At 44.6% G+C, this 22,905-nt stretch overlaps 1 protein-coding gene and 1 long non-coding RNA gene across 5 annotated transcripts; one reads left to right on the forward strand and one right to left on the reverse strand.

Moving 5' to 3' along the window:
* Positions 1–523: 523 nt before the first annotated feature.
* Positions 524–17,090, reverse strand: ABCG2 (ATP binding cassette subfamily G member 2 (Junior blood group)). 4 transcript variants are annotated; one of them, XM_052678111.1, is made up of 16 exons: positions 16,711–17,090; positions 13,152–13,432; positions 12,554–12,613; positions 11,237–11,351; positions 9,006–9,158; positions 8,173–8,330; positions 7,141–7,292; positions 6,734–6,850; positions 5,644–5,909; positions 5,017–5,099; positions 4,582–4,671; positions 3,115–3,239; positions 2,601–2,755; positions 2,170–2,259; positions 1,491–1,600; positions 524–869 (listed from the first exon to the last, which is right to left on the reverse strand). In XM_052678111.1, exons 2-16 carry the CDS (start codon positions 13,430–13,432, stop codon positions 722–724), a joined length of 2,103 nt encoding a protein of 700 aa, XP_052534071.1. In that variant the 5' UTR covers positions 16,711–17,090; the 3' UTR covers positions 524–721. The 4 variants fall into 4 exon arrangements, with proteins under 4 accessions (XP_052534071.1, XP_052534069.1, XP_052534072.1 ...); XM_052678109.1 differs by having other exon boundaries at positions 13,152–13,435; XM_052678112.1 differs by lacking the exon at positions 16,711–17,090 and adding an exon at positions 16,220–16,414.
* LOC128078182 (uncharacterized) lies at positions 15,760–19,062 on the forward strand. Its single transcript, XR_008205358.1, has 2 exons — positions 15,760–16,088; positions 16,623–19,062. It is a non-coding gene; the product is annotated as an uncharacterized LOC128078182 (long non-coding RNA).
* Positions 19,063–22,905: the final 3,843 nt, after the last annotated feature.

Genomic DNA, 22,905 nt, shown 5'->3' on the forward strand with positions numbered 1-22,905 from the left:
CTTCGGTGCTGTGGCTTATACCACTGCTCTTTAGATCTCATCAATGTTTCAGCCTCTGCCACCCAGCAGCTCAGGCTGCCCAGGACCCCAACCAACCTGGCCCTGAATGCCTCCAGGGATGGGGCAATCACAGCTTCCCTGGGCAGCCTGTGCAGTGCCTCACAGCCCTCTGAGTAAAACGTTTCTTCCTCCTACTCCACTGACATACTTTCCATGGAGTAACTACAAAAAGCATAACCACTATTGCCTGGCACTGAGAGCTCATTCTCCTTACAGACTTCAAACCTGAATGCATCTCCAACACACTACGAATGAGTCTCTGTCTCTCCTCAGGTATGATGGGCACTTAGAAGGGGCAACATATAAAAGCATAAATGTCTTCAAAGGAAAATATTTCCTTGTGTCTATTTCCTTTACAAGTTAGCCACAGCAGCTCTACAATATAAAATTTGGTAAGTACCTAAGGAATTATGAGAAATATATTCTCTTACCAGAAAAAAAGAAAAAAACACCAAAAACCATGGAATCTTACAGTAAGACATTTCTTCTTAACAAACAAAATCATATAATCATATGGAGATCATTCTCCAGAAACAATGGGGCAAGATTCCCATCTTAAGTCCAGTAAAGTCAGTTGAAATCTTTGGCCACATCCAGTAGGCTCTAATAAGCTTTGTAGTTTTAAGACCTGAGAAGCTGTGAAGAAAGGCAATGCAGGAATTTATGTGAACTTTCTCATAAACCGGAGTTTGAGATAGGCAATGAGAAGGAAAATAACAGTCATGCATAGAAGAGCTATTATGTTTTCCCACATTGCCATGTTAGTAGGTGCGATTCCTTGGCTGATCAGGTAATCTTCACCAGAGCACCTGCAAAAAAAGCAAGGGGCAGAATTTGGTATTACTATGTTGTGCAAGATACTATAGGTCTTCAAGCAGTTCCTTTTATTTTCCTGTTGCACTAAGATTCCTCCATCCATAACTGCAAAACAGACATAACAGAAACAGACTAACTTAACTTATCATGGGGGGAAAAAGAACATTTCCAATAAGGGAATTGGTTCTCTGCTGTACCTGCTGCTAGGTCTGTAAATATTAACAAGCTCTGAAGGACAGGCATGTTTCTAATCTACTGTTTCATACTTCTTCTCTGATTGTATACACATTGTATTTCCACTGATAACTGACTCTGGGATTTGCTTAATAAAACTGATAACCCAGAGCCAAGTTATCAAAAACAAAATTTAGCTAATCTCCCTATTTTTAGGAAAAGTTTCATCCCTACTTCAATTTGGAGTAAATGGCTGCATAATTCTAAAGCACACTTTTTTTTTTTTTTTTTTTTTTTTTTTTTTTTTTTTTACAAATTCTTGAAGAGACTGGCTTGTGAATAGTTAGCCTGTGAGTAATAGAATGTTTTGAAATAGGCTGGCTAATCCTTAAGCAAGCCATTACAATTCAGGCCCAAGAATCTTCATGAGGTAGACTTACCTTGCTCCTGAAGTAACTGGTGGACAAGTGCTTGCATTTCCCACAGACACTGTAACATTTGAATTGTCACCACAGAAGTAGAGATCTCTAAACTCATTCACTTGAAGAGCCTAGGGGAAAAAGGTGTCAGATTTTTCAGATAGTGATTTAGTGTGCTAAAGCTGAAACAACTTAAAGAAAACTGATGAATGGAAGACATGTATATATGATTCCAAGACTGATAATACCTTTTAGGCTTGAACGGAGTGACTCAAAAAAATTAGTTCCCAGCCCTTATTTTGAAGTTCTTAACTACTACCTTTCTGAGGATCTGCTCCAAGTTCAACATGCAGGATGGTTTGGTGTCTGAATCTGTGGCTTCAGAGTTATAATTCAGTGATGTAGCCATGGATTTCTGTCTTGCCAGCTATATGTCCCCATTTATCTGAGTCCATCTGCACTTTCAGAAGTTGTGTCTGCATGCAGACAACCCAGCACCAGCACACTGAAGCAGGAGGGACAGTCAGTCAAAGCAAGAAGCAAACGGCTCCTTTGCACTGGTACCCTGGGCTAACTGCAATCTTAAGGAGCACTTCCACATTCAGCAACAGATAGAACACCCCAGTGATGCCCAAACTTCTCTAAGACACAGCACTGCAATTACTTTCCCTACAGGAGACCAGTGCTACATTGTACTCACAGTAAGGCCATATCGAGGGATGCTGAAGTACTTGAGCCAATTAAGCCAGCCCATTACAGAAGGGAGGTTTACAAGGAGGCCAGAAAAGATCTGAAAGAAAACAAGAGACTAATAAGTCACAACTCCGTTTACTGCAAACAATGCCATTCCTGCCCCGAGACTATAGCAGATATATAGGGACACTGCGATAGATGAATCTCTTCATCTCTTCACAGTATTATGCCTATGATTACAAGTAGAGGCAAGTCTTTGACTATAGCAACAATAAAATTGCAGGCACAAGGCTGACGAGCTACTGAACTGTGGATTCTCTGCATGCTTAGGGCTGGCTCGGTACAGGAGACAGTCCTCTCAGTATGGATCCTAAAGCCATCTGTACTCTGAAGGCTGTTTCCTCCAGAGCAGCACACACCTTTACAAGCTTTACTTACAAGCATCAGGACAAAACAAATAGTGATGAGCAGATTGGCCACAGCAACCACTTCCATCCCAGCACTGATAGCCAGAGACATGGCTGTAGCAGTATAGGACACCATTACCAGGGCCAGCATGAAGAAGAAGAATCTGCCTGCTACAGCTTGAAATCCTGTCAAGCAGAAAGAAAAATGTCCAATAAAAAGCCATAGCACAAGTCCCAAAGAGGTACCCCTGGACTCCCACAAAAGACACAGAAAGCAAGAAGAAAAGTTTAGTTTGGAGTTGGCAGCAGCTGTGAATGCTCTAAGGGTCCCAAAGAGCATTACCGAAAGACATGGACAAGCAGGTCCTGTCTTAAGACTGCTGGTACCTCTGCCCCCAACTCCTCAGAAGTTATGATGCCAAGCATCTAAATCAGTTGAAGGTTTAGTCTGTTTCAATTTACAGATAGAGGAATTATACTCTGGCTAAGTCAGATATCAAACGTATTGACAGATGGCAGGTTCAACAAAAGCATCAATTCATTACCAATCATCCAGTAAGTGATGCACGAGAATATGATGGCTGGAGCAGTTCTCATGGGCAGTAGATCTCCTAACATCAAGGCCAGGAAGTAGGCAGAGACACGATAATATCCACTGGTGTACTGATGGCTGTGAGGACAGGAAGGAGGGGAGTTGCACAGGTTTAGAGCTGATCTGAGAAGCAAGCTCAGTAAGCGTATCTGGTTTATCCTGATTCGGTTTCTTTTCTTTCTACCACTGACTCAAAGTGCAAAGTTTGATTATTTTCTCTGTACTATCACTTTCCACTCCCAGACAAAGCAAAGGCTGATCCAACTCACAAGCCATGTAGTGATAGTGGAAGCACTATGAGTGAAACGCGTGGAAAGTTACGTGACAGCTAAATAACATTGGAAAAAAGCTCCAAACATTTAGTTTAAGAACAAACCTGAACACAAAAGCAGGGGATAGTAATAGATTTAGTAACTAGAAAAACAGTTCATCCAAAACTAACTCATACAACTGTTTCCAAGAAAGAATGGCTACGAAGAATGGGAAAGCACCTAAAGGACATCAACTCATCTCCAGTTCACAGAGCAATTAAATGTCACCATGATTGCTTTGCTGCTTATTGGAGCTCGTGAAAAGATTCTGTAAGTGGTAAGGTGTCAAAATCCCCACTGACACAGACAATAAGCAGAACAGAATGGCAAAAAATGTCAGCATGGGCGAGATTCATTTCTGAGCAGCCCTTAGGAAAAATGCCAAGCGTGAGCAAGCCAGGGTGGATGTATAAACATCAAAACTAGCACCTCAGAGAAACACAACACTCATTTTCCAGGCACAACTCTCCAATTTCCTCTTTGCTGCACAGGATACGTCTCTTGCTCTTTTATGAGCAGAAGCTTATTCCAAACTATATTTCTGACATACGTGTATATCTACTCATTTATTTATACATGCTTATTTGCATACACACACATATGTAATGTATTTAATATAGATGTATGCACATACAAAGATATAATTAATTTAAGAGCTCTTATAAGCCAACTAGCTTTTCTTCTGATCATCCTTTGTGAAGATTTTCTAAGAACTCTCCTAGAATCTTTGCAGTCTTATCACTCTGGGATCATTGCAAAACACTGTTTCAACCCTTCCAGCAAAAGGAGAGGCAGGGTGCACAGTCTGCAGGATTCACACACAGACTTCAAAAACAGCTGTTACCAAAAATGGAAAAAAGACACTTTTCAGTAAACTGTGACACAGCAAGCAAGTAAAAGCATTTTACTTTTCCCCTCCTTCCATCACCTCTTAGCATTTCAGTTACTTGTTTTACAGACTCATTTAGCATTTCTATTAAATCCTAACGTTGGAATAAGAAATGAAATCTCAAGCTCTGTTAGGCAGAAATCTTTTTGGTTAGCCTGTAAGATATCTCTCCTTCCCCTCACTGCAAGGCCGGAGAGGGTCTAAGAGCATCACTACTTACACAAATAGTTTTTTATCTCTGATGAACAGCTCAATTGCAGAGACACTGGAAAAACACTGGTTTGTGGTGACAAAAAACAAGGATCCAACCCTAGAAAGAAAAACAGCAGTGCAGAAGTGAAGAAACTGCCAACACCAAACCAGCAGGTTTCTGCATCTGCCCACAGAATGGAGATATTTAACTGTGCAACTGTAGATTTTATCTGCAAAGGTTTATTCCTTAGTCATTCCCTGCACATCTCCTTCATGCATATGTGCAAGCTCAATGGAACTGTGGTCCCTCCAGGACCCTTGGCAATTCCATTCTACAGCGCATTCAAGCTGGTGAACCCAACCCTCTGCTCTGTGGTCGAAGTAGAGCCCAAAGCCTTCTCTGTGGCCAAAACCTGTTTCCTAGAGACAAGGAAAGAAGCAAGGTGTGGGTTTCCGAACTTACCGATTCTGAATGCCACTTTCATCCAATTTTACTCCAAAAAAAATGGCCCCCACAACCAAGGCTAGAATTACAGTCACTGCAATCTAGAAGTGAAAAGATGATGTGGGGGAAAAAAAAAAAATAAAGTCCTTTAGATGGATAAATAGGTACAAATCAACAGATAGTCATTAGGGTATGTACAGGGTTTAAGATTCACATCCATCACAAATTGACCTCTATGACACAATCACTATTAGAAGCCTTACATCAAGTCTTCCCAGTTTATCCTTTTCCCTTTTTTCCTTCGTCTGATCTTCTTTGGCTAAGTAAAGGTTAGCAGAAGCACACTACGAACAACCCAGCTTGAAATGTCAAGTGAGCTGTCAGCTACAAAAGGATGGTCACTATGAAAGCTGCCCGTGTGAGCCAAATAATGGAGCATTTTCCCCACTCCCTAATATTCAGTGCAGTAGTCCTGCTGCTGAACTAGAATGGAAATTCTCTTTCAAAGACAATAACCTGAGTGGTAGTGGCACACGACCTTCTTGTTCACCAGGCTGACTTCGAAAACAGAAGACTGTTCTACAAACTGCAGACTGTGGGATTGAGAGCAGAGCAAGTCAGAAGCTTCTAGTAATTGTTACCAACCTGTGCAATTGAGGCTTGTGGGTTCCTAATGAGGTTTTTCAGGGAACGCTTGGACACCCAATAGAGCTGTGTGAAGAATCCATTTGCATAGGTAATCTCATGCCCCTTTTTGGATACTTTCTTCTTTCTTTCCTGTTTAATCTCTACTTTCCCCAGTGCTTCCTTTGTGCTCTCATACAGACTGGAGTTGAGATACTTCTGGTGTAGTGTATCTACCACACTGATGGATACATTCTCTTCTATTCCTCCATTTTCATTGCTCACTCCTAAGAAAGACAAAATATTATACCCCACACTTACCTTCAGATATGATCCATCAACAGAGGTCCACTCCAAAGGATGGATGAAAATGTAATTGGGAATGGCTACAGAATTTTCAACGTTCAAGCCTAAACTCTGAGCTGAAGAGACCAGTTGGAATGAGAACTTTTCCCTGCAGTTTTAATCCAACCTCGCTCATAGTCTGCCTGTTCTTTGTGGCACAGTTATGGCCACAGTCTTAAAAAAAGTCACTAAAAACCTTCACTAAGTTTTAGGGAAATCAATGATTTACTTTGACCCATTTTCCCCTTGAAAGGAACCATTACAAACATTTTATGCTCCTGTAAAATCCTTTAGTCACAGAAAACTGAAAGCACTCCCAGAAAATACTTCCCAGCATTTCAAACACTGTACTGCTAGAAGAGTTTATTCTCATATCTAGTTCTAGTATTTCTTGCTGCCACAACAATTCATTACTCCCATGTCTATCTGCCCTCTTCTCTACAGAAGTTCCTTACGTGACTGAAACATCTTCATTCAGCTGTCTCTTGTGAATACGCAATTCTAGTTTTTGTCTTTCCTACATGTTTTACAGACTTCTAATAGTTATCATCGTTATCCTGTATTATTGAGAGAAGAAAAAAAATCCCTTTTAAAGTTGTTCTGAGATATTTAAAGAAGCCCAAAGCAAAGTAAATCTGTTAGCAAAAAAATAAAGACTGTAAAATGTTCTTAGATTGGAGCAAACACAGAGAATAAAACTTTGCAGTCACCACATGTAGCTTCCCTTCTACAAAAGCCAATGGTGAATTTCTCCTTGACAATTTACCTTTCCCTGTGTCTGCAGGTTTCTGATCTTCCTTGCTTGCTGCCACAGCAGTTGAATCACCATTTATGATATCAAGGAAGAAGTCAGCTGGGTTGTTAAATGGTTCACATTCATATCCTTGAAAAGAAAAAAAAAAAAAGGAAGAATAAATTTAAAAAACCCACACCATACTTGTACTGTACAGCTCCTATGATTGCATCTAGACTAGACTGGAAATTCATTTCCACATTTCTTTTATTATTTTTTTACCCCTATTCTAACCTAATACTGTTCAGATCATTTATGTACAACCTCTAGTATCATAGTGACAAAACAGCACAAGAGTTTGATCAAGCACTGGGATGAGAACCCACCCACAGTTCAAACTCAGTAGCTGGTTACATTTGCTCATAGAACAGAAGACTTACCAATAGAACTAAAATACTCCAGGGCCTGTTTTGCAGGACCGTGGTACAGCACTTTACCCAAAGCTAGTAATGTCAGACTGTCAAACAGCTTGAATATGGAATAGCGGGGCTGATGGATGGAAAATATGATTGTTCGGCCTCTTCTAGAGAGCCTGAAATAGGAACAAAAATTCTCTCAAATACATCACAGTTTGCATTTCAGAGTGATCATATTAGCTGAAGCAAAAAGTACCCAAATCCAAGTAAGGCCCACTAAAGTTCTAGTTCCCTCCTCTCCGTCACTGTGTCAGATAGCGCCTGCAAGACCTTCAAGCATCTTTTCAAGAGACTGTTGCTGCCATCCAGGTAGACAGAGCACGATGTGGCTAGCAAAGATTAAGTCCATTGCTATATTTAAACTGTCCTTAATTTTTTTTCCTGTAGCAAGCTTCAACTTGACTAAAGAAGAAATCCTACTGCGCTCAATGGCATCGCCAAGTTGTACACAGCAAACTAGGAAAGTCTGGCCAGTTACAACTTCTCTTAACTTTTCTGCTAACGACTTATTCTCTACAAAAGTCAAAACTAGTTTTCTCTCAGGTCTGTCAGACTCACTTCCAAGTGCTTTAGCACTGATGCTCAAAAAGTATCCCTGCTGATTAAGATGAGAGTCTATCCACAAGCAGCAAAGTAAAACATTCCCTCAGGAAAATCAAACATGCCACAAACCCAGAAGAAGTGTTAGGAATTCATTCTCATTATGTGAGATTACAATTTCAAAGTTTGACCTCACAGTCCACCCCTCTCTGAGGCAAAAGGAAATTGTCCAAGCTACATCTGCTTTTTGGGCTTCAATCCAATGCTTGCTGTCAAAAGATTCCCATCAATTTCAAAAAGCTTTGGACAAGACCCAGTTAAGGAGTCTACAACCACTTACAAGACCAGTAGTCTAACTGCTTAAAAATAATTGTATCTACTCAGTCATAGCAGCATTAGTTTTTTAATATAATAAACACAGAAATTCCAGCAGAGCCCTGAAGAACTGACTCTTACTTCTTCAACAGGATGAGGACAGCATTGGCTGTGCTGGCATCAAGGCCTGTTGTTGGCTCATCCAGAAAAAGCACTGGTGGCTCTGTGATGAGCTCCATCCCGATGTTGGTTCTTTTCCGTTCCCCTCCAGACACTCCACGGATCAGCTCAGTTCCCACCTACAAGCAGAAGTTGGGCATTTGCAAAATTTCCTATGGTGTTCAGGACACCTGTGAAAAGCAGCCCTTCAACAGTTCCACCAGAGGGCCAAAGCAGATGATGGGGCTGACTTCAAAGAGCACTGTGAGGGACTGGGGAGCAATAAGCAGAGGTGCTTAGCAACTCTGACATTAGAAACAAGAATGATAGTGACAAGAATCATAACAAGACCAGAGCACAGGTAACTTTGGTATCCAGGGATGACTTTCATGGGTAGCTCACCTGCTGCCCAAGTGAAGCAAGTAAACTAAGAGTAGAAATGCAGCTAGGAGGAATAAGGTGTGCACAGAACTTCTCCATCACATCCCAGCTTCCCATCCCCCACAGCTGTCAGTACTGTAAAAACAATTCCCTTGTCTTGTCCCACAAAGCCAGGAAGTTATCAAGTATATTTCCAAAGTGCTATGTTTAGGTAATTGTTTTCCCTCTGCTTATAAAACACATTGGACATGATCCCAAATCTTCCTCTTTTAACAACAAATACACATACCTCTGGATTCATTTCATGTGTGCAGTATGGTCTTGTCTGGTTCCTGCTTAGCTGAGTGCAGCTGCACTACAGACTCCATGCTGCACAGTCAAGCAGCTTAGTTTCCAGTAGTATGATTTCTAAGATGAGTTTTCTCACTGCTCACCTTAGCATCAGCCACTTTGCTTAATCCCAGCTCGCCAATTATCTGTGTGACTCGTTCTTCCTTCTCTTGAAAGCTGATGGAGCTGGGGAGCCGCAGGGCAGCAGAGAAGTGCAGGTTCTCCCTCACTGTCATTGTGCCCATAACAACATCATCCTGAAAGCAATATCAATAGGTAAGTGAAAGTCTTGTTCTCAGCTACCTGACTGGGCACCAGATTTCCTGAAATGGTAGTTACTGAATAAGCTGTTTGTGGACCCCTGGGAAAACTGAACTAAGTCATAACCCCTTCAAAATGTACAAGACACAAAATTCAGGGTCAGTCTGTAGCAGTCAGATGGAAAACACAGCTCTACAGGCTCCTAGCTTGCACCCAGCACCACTTCAGCATGTTTTTGGGCTCAAGAGTTCACAATGTAAAGTGCATAATTTTGCACTTTCCCTACAAGGCTTAGGAAGGCAGAGCAGGGAACTGTTTTCACTGCTAGTGCTCAGCGTTCAGGTCGGAGACATTCAAGGAATCACCCAAGTCTGCTCAGTTTCCACCTACAAGCTGTGACTTGCTGTGGTCACAAGCAACTGCTGGGCCCAGCTTTCAACAAGTTCCTCCCAGCTTCCTCCCTGGTCCTCAGAAAAATCAAAACTATTGCACCAAGATGACCCACATTTTTTCCATGTTTCTAGTATCCATTCTTCCTGAGCACAGCACCTTATTCCTCAGTCCAGCAAAGCTTCAGCAGTCATGTGCATTTTGACTGTCTTTGATCTTTGAAACAGATCTACCCAGCTGACAAACACGTGCCTACACCAACCTGGAACAACTATCAACAGAACAGATGCTAGTTCCATCAAGAGCTCTATGCCTCTCCATTTCCTCTGCTCTGGTATTCGAACCAACTCTTCATTCCACCACATAGTGGTAGAAGGGATGCAGTACTGGACAGCAGCTGAGAAACATGTCTGTTAATCAGGTACCTTTCAAATCTGTGGAATTACATCCTCATTTGCAAGGCAGGAGTGGAGAGATCAACAGTTTTATAATACATGATTTACCAGATCTAAATCAGGTCTACATGCTCATCTGCATAAAATGGATGTATGCATTTATGCCTTCACATGTGTTTTGACACTCTGGGTCATCTTTATCAAGATGACCAATATCATCATTATTTAGGGAATAGCTCACAGGGGTGGGAGGGGAGAGCAACCATTTAATGTCTTGTCTAGTTGGCCATCATTTCACGGTTTGTTTTGTTTGCTTTTGACAACAGAGGGACAGATTTCTCAAAGTGGAGCCATTTGCAAGAAACTTCCTGGCCATTGATGAAACACTGAGGATTCATCCTGTGGGATAAAGACTCAGCGTCAGTCTCATCATGCATCTGCTCAAAAGCCCCTCAGCTGGCAGCTTTCAGAAAAGATGCCTATTTCCTATCTGCCTGCAGGCAGAGTCTGAATGGTTTTCGCATTTCACAGTTCATACAGCTGCCAAGAATGCCACCCTCAGCTCCTCCAGGGCTTTGAGGGTCTATTATTGGTCCAGGCCCCCACCCACTTCCACAGATTCAGCTGGCTTTTCCTGTCTGAGTGGAACAAAGCTCTGCCTCAGCCAGCCAGAATCAGAGGAAGAACAGTAAGAATCTACTTACTTCCTAGAATTATTGTCTAAGAGCTTGAAGTTACTTCTGCCAACTAGAGCTGCTTTAGAATTTTATAAGAGATTTTAGGTGTTGAGAACTTCCTAGCACGCAACCTTTTTTTAAACTTAATTTTTATTTTTAAAATCTTTGCTGGAACTTCAGGGCAGAGCCCCAGAAAAACAAGCACAGTGGCTTGGGCACCCATGTGGCTTTAGGATGACCAAGACCTTCATGCTTTATTTGGAGTAAGCAGTTTGACCCTCTGCCTTTCAAATCACGGGAAAACACTAACATCTGTTACCAAATTAAGTCTGTAGGGATCATTACATATTATCTAAACTAACAGCTCATGCTTGACTTGTCTTATGTGAAAGAACCCCGCCTTTCTTCTTGAGAAGCTGCTCCTGTCCCACCACAGCCCTAGCTGCTCACCAGAGAAGACGCCATCTCTCACTCATGAGGCAGCGATGAGCTCCCACCAGTGAAATACCTCCTTCTTTTCATTGAAGACATTTTTCAAAGCCTTTACACCAAAGCCTATGCTATGCTATTCCTCCCAAGAGCTCCCAGCCTCCACTGAAGGTAGTTACTCACCTGCACAACATATCCTGAGATGCACTTGAAGTTTGGAGGTTGTGGGATGCCATCTATGAGCACTTCTCCAGACAGGCCTGCTGGGTCCTTTCTGGCAGCCAGCACATCTAGCAGACTTCAGACAAACACCAGGCATTAGGTTTTGCCATGACAACTGCTTTATCTCAACTGAGCCAGTACCACAAGTCAGCACTGCAGTTAAGCTGCTGCACTCCAAACACAGGGCTCTCAAAGGGGCATCCTCTGCTCTGGGGCCTTCTGCAGGATTCTCGTGTGCCAGGTATGCCACAGCAATTCTGCAGTACTCAGACCCTCACAGCTGGAACCCCCTGCAGACATTAGCTTGGGCTCCATATTAACAGCTAACCACGGACGCACACAAAAGCACCCTGCCAAGCAGCTGCAGTCTGCTCTCCAGCCAGTGGAGCACAGAAGAAACTACTTTGATCTCAAGGAAATTAATCCAAATGAGTATAAACAAGACTGGAGTAAAGATTAATTTTATAAAGTAGTTTTGTTTTAAAATATGTCTGGATTCTTCTTACTGTAAATTAGAGGCCAGACTGTCTGCTAGCTCAGTGAACATTGCCCTGATGGAGCCTAGTTCTTGGAAATATCCTGGCAGTTTCCTAGAGGGGAAGATCAAGGATCATAACAAGGACACACCTATGTAAACCCTGGCCATATTTACCTGTCCTTGATCTTCTCTAAGGAAGAGTGACACAGCACTCTTTTACTATGGTTACACAAGAGAGAAAACAGCATCCGTACTGGCTGGAAATAGTCTGCAAAGTATTCTGTGATTTCATCCAAAGATTCTGAGCACATGCACTCCTACCACCAGGCCACATCCAGACTGGGTGATGGATGATCTACAGCAGGTATCCTACAGACTGACATTACACCTTACTTCTGCCAGTCATCAGAGCCTCTGAGGAAGTCTTGCTGCAGCAGCTTCACAGGTGACAACTTCCCTCCCACCCGAGAGTGTTTGCTCCCACCGCCATGCCATGACAGGCCTGGAGCAGAGCCTACACCTGAGCTTAAGTCACTCCTGCTCCCCCGGTATCTTGACTCAGGCCATTATCAAAGGTGACTACAGTAACACAGACCACAGATCGTAAGGGTGTGGCACAAACGCAGGACAAGAACTCCAGCAAAGCTGACATCAGAGGGACAGGATGTGAGGTCAAACTGCATTGCCAGATTTCTTGCAGTCTGAGCCTGAGGATCCCTGATATCCTCTCCCAACCCTAACAGTCCCACATCCCTTTGAACCGCTGATTGGACATCTGAAGAGCAAAAGGAAGTACTCACGAAGATTTGCCACTCCCTGTTGGCCCCAGGATAGCATTCAAGCCTGGCTTCATAATGCCACTGGAAGAAGGAAAGAGTTATTTCCAAATGGAAGACTGTTCACATGTGGCTCATAGCAGAGGTAAGGTGTGAACAAAATACTGCTGAAATGAAAACTTCAAGATTATTAAAAATCTTCTTAAATCTGGAATCAGAAAGCATTTTTTCGTTCTCATCCCAAACTGCCAGTAAGAACAGAATTAGAGCTGTGCATAAAAAGAAAAGGGTCTGGAAAAGAAGAAACAATGGCTCTCTGCTACTTGCACACCTCTCACCACAGCTCAGACCATAGTTAAGGAAATCCTTAGATCTTCAGGCAGAAGTGTTTATACAAGTTTGATCCTAATTTTCTTACATCAATGACTGACACTGCTCCACTTATATCCCAGCTTTTATGCCTAAAGCATGTTAGCAAGTGCTCACATGAACTGCAGACTGGCAGGAGGGCAGCCATTTCTCTACCAGTACAGCTGGATCTGGAAGATGACAATGACATCAACCAATTCACAGCAGCAGATTAATTTCCACCCTTTGGCATTTTGGTTAAGGAAGAACTTACTAAACATTATGAAGGATCTTCTTTTCCACAGTCTTCCGTTTACATAGGAATCCACTGGACTGCTTAACGGAGTACTGGATGTTATGGAAACTCACAACAGAGCCTCGAGGGGATCGGATGGAATCTCGTGTTGGAAGGGATCGTTGGAAGCTGGCTTCTTCCTCTTCTCCAACAGAAATGACACTATGATCAAATGTGTCCGCCATCATGTCCTTGTTACACAGGTCAATCTCAACTGCATGAGGGTTTCTGAGGTGGCTGTTGTTTTGAGCAGTTCCCATCTACTGAAACAAAGAACACAAAAACACACACAGAAGAAGACAAGTGAGACAAGATCTGCAGAAGGTGTCCTGAAAAAGTTCATGTATACCATTCCAATCTTTACGTGTCAAGTTTCTGAAGGGATGGGCATCAGTGCTGGAAGACATTCAGCAGTCCCCAAAGGCATAGGAACATGTAGAACAATACAAGCAACCTCAAGGAACAAGGCATGGATGCTCTTGAAGAAGTGACATTAGCTCAAAGAACATTTAATGAGGAAAAAAAAGCCCATCTGTGATGATCACTGTATTGCTTAACACAGTGGGGACTCCAAATGCGTACTGCTACTCTTAACCTAAAGAGACTGAAGCTCCCTTCCATCATACAGAACATGCTTACTCACCTTCATACACCATACAGTGAAGAAAAGCAAAGCACAAATATATACTGCAGTATATAGTATTTGCAACCACAGGGAAATGTACAAACCATCCTGACTCAAGCAGATAAGCTGCTTCTGTAGCTTTGGATGGAGCACACAGAAGGGAGGACATGCAAACAGCAAAGGGAAGGAGCTGCTCTTCCTACCTCTGCATCAGCCCCTGTATAATAAGTACCATATCAAAATCAGTATAACCATTAACAGACACTTAGCAGTGACTCTATTAGTAGTGTCCTAGCAACAGAGCTCTTTTGTCAAGGGGCTGCTTCTTCTTCTGTTGGTGTAACTGGCTGAGACCAATCACATAACCACACAGAACTGCAGGAGTTGGAAGGGACCTCAAGAGATGGAGTCCAGCCCCTCTGCTAAAGCAGCTCACACAGGTAGGCGTTCAGACAGGTCTTGAATATCTCCATATTAGGAGACTCCACAACTCTCTGGGCAACCTGGTTCCACTGCTCCATCACCCTTACTGTTAAGAAGTTCTTCTGCATGTTAGTGCAGAACTTTCCTTGTTCAAGTTTTAGACCGTTACTCTTTGTCCTATCACTACATCACCAAGAGGAGCCTGGCCTCATTCATTTGGCTCCCATCTCCTTTCAGATATTTATTAACATTAATCAGATCCCCCATCAGTCTTCTTTTTGCCAGGCTGAACAGATCCAGGATACTCAGCCTCTCCCCTCATATAGGAGATGCTTGAGGTCCTTTATTATCTTTGCGGCCCTCCGCTGGACTTCTTCTAGGAGATCCCTATCTTTCTGAAATGGGGAGCCCAGAACTGGACACAGTATTCTGTATGTGGCCTCACCACAGCAGAGTCAAAGGGGAGAATCACCTCCAGATACCACTGGCCTTCTTTGTCACAGGGGCACATTGGTGGCTCATGGCCAACCTGTTGTCCATCAGGACCTCCAGGTCCTTCTCTGCAGAGATGAGTATGAGCCCATCGCTTGTTTACAAAAGCTTAAAGCTGTTACACAAGAAGAACTTGGAAACCCTGCAGCCCCTAAGTTCTGTAGTTCACACCCTGCCTTTCAGCCAGCTGTCTTCGTAGTTGAAAACCTTGCTGTCCCCTTTCCAGGCAGCTGCAGCAAGAAAGAGGCAACACTACATACCCTTTCCAGAAACTGAGCGCAACAGTTTACACCACTACAGGGCAGTCTAATCACTTACTTCTCTTTTAGCTGCGAGCACAAAGGTGCTTCTTGGAAAACTTACGCTAGCGATTTTGCGGAAAGCCGAGGCTGTCACCAAGCTAATGAAGAGCAAGGAGAAAAAAAACAGAACTAACATTTCACAAAAACTCCCATTGCTGATTAGCTGGGCTTTGTGAGAAGGCAGATGTATCCCACAAGCAATACTTTCCCTTCTATCTGCACCCAAAGATGATCTTTTTCCTATTGTTTGCACTTTTTTCCTCCAAGGAATGAGAGCATGATAACCAGTAGGACCAAGCACTGCACAAGTGGAACATTTCTCTGAAAGTGAGATGGTCATCCTTGTAAGAAACCAGAGTTCCAACATCCAGATGAAAAAAACAAAACAAACAAACAGAAAACCCCACACACACACAAAAAAAGCAACCAACAAAACAAACAAATAAAAAAGCCCAGAAAGACAGATAAGCAGACAGAAGGACCCCAAAATGCCTTTCCTATCATTTTAAGCCATTTGGACATGGTCCCGAGTATCGTGTGGCCCTGCCTGAGCAAGGGAGGCTAGACCAAACCGCCTCCTGCCATCCTCAATTCTGTGTAAGCTCAAGAAGTGGTAGAGGTTTTCGTTCCTGTTTAAGTAAATGAAAAGCAGCAGGGAGGCAGAGGGGGGAGGAATAGATGGAAAAGTTGTTTAACTTGGATGCAATCCCATACTTGGAGGCTAGTCATTCCTGGGAAAGCCATGTTTGTGGGAAGTATGAAGGAGCTGCTGGTTACATCAGCACAAGGCAGCTTATGTATGAGAAAGGTTGCACAACACATTGGGAAAAAGACATAGGACAGACCATGACATCAAGGGCAAAGACCCTGATAGACCTTTGAACATCTGACCATCTTGTAAACCTCACATCTGCTCCAGTGAGCCCAGCTTTCTGCTTACAACGCCATAGACCCTTTTATACGTGTTTTTGCAAAGTTACTGATAAACGCTGACAAGATAAACCACCGAGCGGCTACAGGCAAGGATAAAAGAAAGCTGAAAGAAGGGAGGAAAAAGACCAGCAGAGGCTACAGGTGGGCTCAGGCAGCCACACTTCGACCGCGGCAACCCCATCCCCAGCACCACCCCGCGATTCGGTGCCGGTGCCGCCCCACTCAGAGCCCCGCTCAGCACAGAGCCCCAGCGGGACAGCCCGCGCCGTTACCTCCAGACTCCACGGCGCTCCGTGCGACGGACACGAGGCTATGGCTGCGGTGCTGCCTCGGCTGCGTTTTATAAGCGGGTGCGGACGGCGGGGTTACATAAAGCGGCGACGGCGGAGGCTGCCCGGTGCTGTCACACGATCCCGCCGATACGCGGGAGCCCGGAGCTCAGCTCAGCTCAGCACGGCCCGATCTGCCGCGGCTGCGCGACCCCCGGGGCGGTGCCGTTGGGCTGGGCCGCCCCCGCTACGGGGGCCGGGAGCGGGGGGAGCCCCCGAGCGCGGGGATGCTGCGGGCTGCGCCGGGTAGTACTGCGCCTTCGTCGGGGGAGGAGGAGATGGAGGGGTGGGAGTGGGAGTGGGAGTGGGAGTGGGAGTGGGGTAAGCGCTTCGCTTTCTGCCGCAGCCACCAAACGGCCGTCGGGGCTGGGGCATCTCCCCGCGACCTCCCCTGGCGGTGCCGTCCTCCGAGAGTGCCACCCGGCCGGTCTCACCTCTCCGAAGCTGTGCGCCCCCCGGCGGTCCCGCCGCCTGCCCCGGGTCGCCGCTGTCCGCCTCTCGTGTTCGCGCTCCGTGTGAAAGCGAGGCGGTCGGATTTCCGCTGGTTTGCTGTCTGTTTCTCCGCAGCCGCCTGTTCCCAAGCACTATTGTCTCATCACGAACGAGCTCGCCCTCCCCAGCCTCTGTGTTAGAGTGAGTGCAGGAAAGGCCCTGCCTTATGGTTTGTAAAGATAACTTATATCAGTGCTGTCAAGTCACTTACTGTATTAATTACCTCTGACCTGACTGCACTCTGCAGCACTTCTACAATGTTGCATTTTCCTAACAACTGCTCATGCTAGATGAGTCCAAAGCTCAGATGAGCAGAAGCATGTCTATGGCTACCCAATAAATACCAGCAATAAAAATTTCAAAGGTTCACCTATCCCCGCCCTGATGCCTGCCTGTACCCAGACATGCCAATGCAGTGGGCAGAACAGATACCTGTACCTTGTGCAGCTGCTGGCAGGAGTCAAGAGCCAGGAAGGTTTGTGAGGATACTGAAACAGGTGTAGCAAAGGGTACTGAAAGAGGTGTGACAAGAGCCATGGGTACGGTCACAGTGCAGGCATGCTGAATAAGGATGTTATTTTCAGTTGCTCTGTGGGGCAGAAGTGGACTTGAGTTTGTTTTCTTTGCATTTTAAGTTCCCCCTTCAAGGAAAATCTGCCTACGTGGAAAACTTTTGCCCTATTACTTCACCAGACATGCACATTTCTCTGTGTCCAAGCGTATTTCAATCCTAAACACCATGGAGCCTACACTGTGCTGCAGTGGCAACCCTTCATCATGTGCCTGGCACAGTGAAAAAAAAAGACAGTGTGCTTGGAAGCAGAGGTGAGTTGCTGTGATCAGGAACTTCTCCACGTGGTGCCTGCACACATCCTGACAGAATAGAAATGGAGACCCAAGGAATGGAAAGGAACCAGATCTGACAACTTAAGCATCCTGATGGAGGCCCTGGCTTTCCCCCATCCCATTCCTGAAGCAACAATCTTTTGGACTTCCTCTGGTCTTCTGGGCTTTTGATCTTCAGAATTCATCTCCTTCCCAGCTGGTAAGTCTGGGAAGAAGGGCAAGTGCTCTTCCTTGCTCTGGGCACATGATGTGCCACCACTGCCCTCTTACTTCTGACCGCAGCAGGAAAATTGCAAATGAAGCTAGCAGCAGCAAAGAAATAGGAAGGAAGTATTTTCTAACTGTATCATTTTACTGACATAATTGATTTAAATCATGCTGTTGCTGAGGCAGATTTCTGCCCATACAGGAACAAAAACCAGTGGCCAGGGCTGTGGCATGAGACACAGCAAGCCTAAGGAGAGCCCCATGTCAAACACTGCATTTTTCTGTCATACCGGTACCGAGGCCTCAACATCCTCTGAATAAAGAATTTCTTCCTAACATCTAATCTAAATCTCCCCTCTTCTAGTTAAAAGCCATTCCCCTTGTCCTATCACTATCTAAACCATGTAAAACGTCAATCCACCTCCTGCTTGTAAGCTCCCCTCAGGTACTGGAAGGCCACAATGAGGTCTCTCCAGATCCTTCTTCAAGTTAAACAAGCCCAACTCCCTGAAGTTTTCTTCATATGGGAGGTGCTCCAGCCCTCTGATCATCTTTGTGACCCTCCTCTGGACTCACTCCAACAGCTCCGAATCATTCTCAGTTAAGGCTAATTTGAACACTGCTCCTTTCTTACAGAATCTGGTCATGCCAGACATCTTGCATGTCCCACAGCACACAGTGTGGAGAAGTTACTAAGTACCATGAGTTCCTCTATCTTCTGAAGGTTCTGGCCTCTTCTCTCCTTTTCGCAACCTGAGTAACAGGATTGCAAAAACATCAATTTGCAGGGGGTGCTGGGTGTTCCCTGGAGTCCAGCTTTCCATTTGGGCCAGGTCTTGCCACCACACAGTCAACACAGACGTGGCTCTGTCTAGCTGAATCACCAGTCAGAATTTTTTCAGCTGTGTTTCTCTATTACTTTCCTTAGGATGCTGTTTTCCTTGCCCGAGGATCCAGGTTGTTTTAATCCTGCCTAATGTCAAATTTCATAAAGCTTTTAAAACATTTCAGGGACTTGAGCCAGTGAGAGTGGATGAGAAACACGTGCAGGAGGAACTGCATGCTCATTATTATTTTGTTCTCTACTGAATGAAGCAAGATGCAGATCCTGAAGCTCACAGTGCAAAAGCAGCTTTGAGAACAATAGAGACAGCAACATTAGTCATTGTGCATGTGAGTGAGGAGCTCTTCCTAGCTCTTCTTTTCCAAAAGGAGATACCAATAAGCCATTTTAAAAAACACACTCTGTACAGATACTTACAGCTGTGCTGAATTGACTGCATCTTCAAATCCGTCACCTTAGGCACAGAAAGACTTTCCAGCTTGTTTTTCTACCCTGAGAGCAAATTGTGTCAAAGCTGGTGCTGACTGGCATCCCCTAATTAGTTAAAGTGCTGCTCACCTTGGGGAAGTTGGCATTTGAAAGGCGTGAAGATTGCATAGAAGAAATCTGACTTTGTCAAGTTTTGTTAATCATTTAGTCCATTATCTGAATGCATAGTAGCACTAAATCCATGGCTGGTTAAAGATAAGAGAAGATTCAAGCAAATCTAGGAGGAAAGGAAATTAATACTTAACTAGTGTGCTGCATTCATGTATGATGGCTGACAGAAAGATTGGCTAAACAGTAGGATTACTAGAACTGTGTGTGTTATCTGTGTAAAGCAGATAGAGATAAAATATCTGAAGTCTGCAAGATCTAGGGGATCTAAATAACCATTCCACTCCTTCAGAAGTTAAAAAGCTAACATCATAGGCTTGCTCAGATATTTACAGCTCCAACTCACTGCTGTTAGCAAGGCTACAGAGAACGAAGGGCAAGCATAAGATGTACAGTGCAAATGTAGAGAGGCACTTTTTTCCCTTCCACTCTAGAAAAATGATGAGAGGGACATAAGACAGGTAGAGAGAGCAAAAATGGTAGGCCTCATGAGAAGGGTAGAAATAGCAACCTAGACAAGGGATACCTCTTAGATAAGCTGTATAGCAGTATTAGGTTGGTAAGCTTTAGGAGTCTGCTGAGAATGGAAGCCCCGTGTCCTCCCTAAAGATACAAATATGGAGAGATGCCAGTTATGACTGCCCCATGCTCTTACACTTTTAGGACAAGGCTAGGGACTGCCACCTGCAACCAGGAGGGAAAGTGGCACTAAGCAGAGATGCACACTTCTCCCAAATTCAGCATAAGTCCTGGGGCAGGACTCCCTCAAGTTCCGTTCCCATTGCCACCTGCAGGTCAGGCATGGCCTCTCAGCAGTTCTGCTTCCCATTTGAGTGCTTCAGAGCCCACAGGAGGTTAACAGAATTACAGTGTGTTTTATCTGTCCAACTTCAGATTTCCAGAGGTCAGATTTGTCCCTAGGCATTAATGTTGACACAACATTACATAGGCATTTCAACTCCATCCTCAGGAGCAAAGTCCAGGCTGCCCCACTACCCATTCCAAAGAAACTGCTTAATATTTAAAAATACACAGGATCTGAGACACTAGCATTTGCTGTGGCTGCAATGAACAGATTTATTGGTGCTGTACGCCTATAAGCACAGTGTCCCCAGAGGAACTTACAAAACAGCAGGATATGATAACAACGTGACTGTAAACAGCCTGTATGCTGAAGCAGGAGAGAGAAGAAATTAGCTCTGGCAGTTTCTGCCTTCTTTTGCATTTTCCTAAATGTCCAAGCATGCTGTATGACACAGAGCTACTGCATCACATCCTTCCAACACAGGACATCGCACCATATTAGATGGCAGAAAAGGCAGAAGCAAAAACTCAAAAGAGTACAGCTGGTCTGACTGTCATGTCCTACTACATCCCATATTAACGTCAATACTTACTTCGTTCAGTAGAGACACTGCCTGGTATTTGTCTATGCCAGAACATCTCATGGTGTTTTTGATAGTGCCATTCTCATCTCCAGACCTGATTTTCTCTCCTACTTGGGAAATTGCTATGTAAGGGGGTTGACTCATGAATGAAAAAGGGACAGAGGGAGCCCAGAGCTACCACTGACAGCTGTGTGCCCTAGGGCAGGAGATGGCAATTTGAGAGAGGCAGGGGAAGTAAATAATAGTAATAGGAAATCTAAGATTGGTCTGAATAGAGAGTAAATGAGAGTTTCAGTGTGGAACACAAGGAGTCATAGGTGTCTATGGCGCTGAATTTAACAACTCATCAAGGACATCCATACACATAAGGGCTTATCCAGGCATTCACACTGGGAGATAAATAACGATCCGTAAATTTTAGTGACTCACATAGAATCATGGAATAGAGTTGGAAGGGACCCATATGGATCATTGAGTCCTACTCCTGGCTCCACAGTGGACCACACAAAAATCAGAGCACATGACTGAGAGCAGTGTCCAGATGGTGCTTGAACTTCAGCAAGCTCAGTAACCCAGGACCTGTTCCAGTACCCAAGCATTCTCTCAGTGAAGAACTTTTTCCTAACACCCACCTGGCCCTCCCCTGGCCCAGCTCCATGCTGTTCCCTCAGGCCCTGTTGCTGTCAACAACATGGTCCCTTCTGCCTCCTTCATGGGGAGCTGCAGCCACCATGAAGGCTCCCCCCAGCCTCCTCTTCTCTGAGCTGAACAGACCAAGGGACTTCAGCCAATCCCCATCTACTTTGCCCTCCAGAATCTTCTCCATCTTCATAGCCCTCATTTGGGCTCTCTGATAGTTTTATGTCATTCTCGTGTTGTGGCATCCTGACCTGTAACCAATGCTGGAGGTGAGACCACTCAGCACAGAGCAGGGCAGAATAACTCCTTTCCTCGCCTTCTGGCATGCTGGGCCTGGTGCACCCCAGGGCCTGGGTGGCCCTTCTGACTGCCAGGGCACACTGCTGGTTTATGTTCAACTTGCTGTCGATCAGAACCTCCACATCCCTTTCCGTGGGGCTGCTCTTCAGTGTCTCATCCTCCATGTATGTATAGCCAGGGTTGCCCCTTTCCTGGTGCAGAACCCAGCATGTACTCTTGTTAAACTTCATGCAATTGGTGACTGCCCAACTCTCTAATTTTCTAGGTGTCTCTGCAAGGCTTCTTCAGTCTTGGCAAAGTCAGCAGCTCCTCCCAGCTTAGTATAGTCAGCAAACATTAGGAGGAATGGGATGAGAAACTGAATACTGTCATCTCTCAAAAGGTTATGAAAAAACACATGCGAAAACAACCCTTTGGTCACTTATCTGTGAAGTCAGGCAACATGATGATTCAACTCTGTCATCAGTAAGGAGCCCTGGCCACACCACTTGAGTACAGGTCTTGGTGCCCAAATGCTAATCAGTCTGGACAAACATAACAAGGCTGGCAAATCAGAGCTGGAAATGCCTTTAACAAAGCATGTGCAGCAGATAGAGGAAGTGGTTAAGGCTGCTTTTTCAGTGTTGTGCTATGTGCTTCCTCTCCACCTTTAATGCTCGTGGGAAGTCTAGAGGTAGGTTGGAAGCCATAAGCACTGTTTACCTCTTCTAAAGGCAAACCCCCCGTCACACACGTCAATGTGATGTAGTGAGCAGTTGAGACCCTGGTGCTCTGTGATTTCAGCTGGTTGCTGCCTTTGACTCCATACTGCTCTGATGGAGAACACAGACTGGTGGAATGGCCTTTTCTGGGCCTGTATGGGACAACTCCTTTTGTGGCTTTTTGATAAAACCTTTGTATTCCTGCAAGGATTCAGAAAGAATGCCAAATCCCATTTAAGTAATCATTGTCTATTCCATAGGAATTTAAGGAAAAGCTCTGCCCTTTTGTCTCCAAAAACCTTTGTGCACAATTCCAGATATTGCTTTGTTTGAGGAACTCTAGACATGTCTGAACAGCTGAATTGGCTTGACGCATTAGAGCAGTATGTGTTCACACACGTGTAGTTTCTTTGTCTCTGAAAGACATGCTGCTATTTCTGGTGCCTGTTCACAAGAGGGGAGCCTGAAAATAACGACAGCCAGCAGAAATGATTATTTGGGATAGTTTCTCAGCCCGTTTCCTCAGGGCTGAATTTAACAGCTCATCCAGACACAGTCCAGTTGACCTCAGGCTCCTTAGCCTCGCTGGTTGCTCTGCTAAGCTGTTTCTCAGGC

Source organism: Tympanuchus pallidicinctus, unplaced genomic scaffold (assembly GCF_026119805.1).
Source record: "Tympanuchus pallidicinctus isolate F22 unplaced genomic scaffold, pur_lepc_1.0 scaffold16, whole genome shotgun sequence".
NCBI lineage: Eukaryota > Metazoa > Chordata > Aves > Galliformes > Phasianidae > Tympanuchus > Tympanuchus pallidicinctus.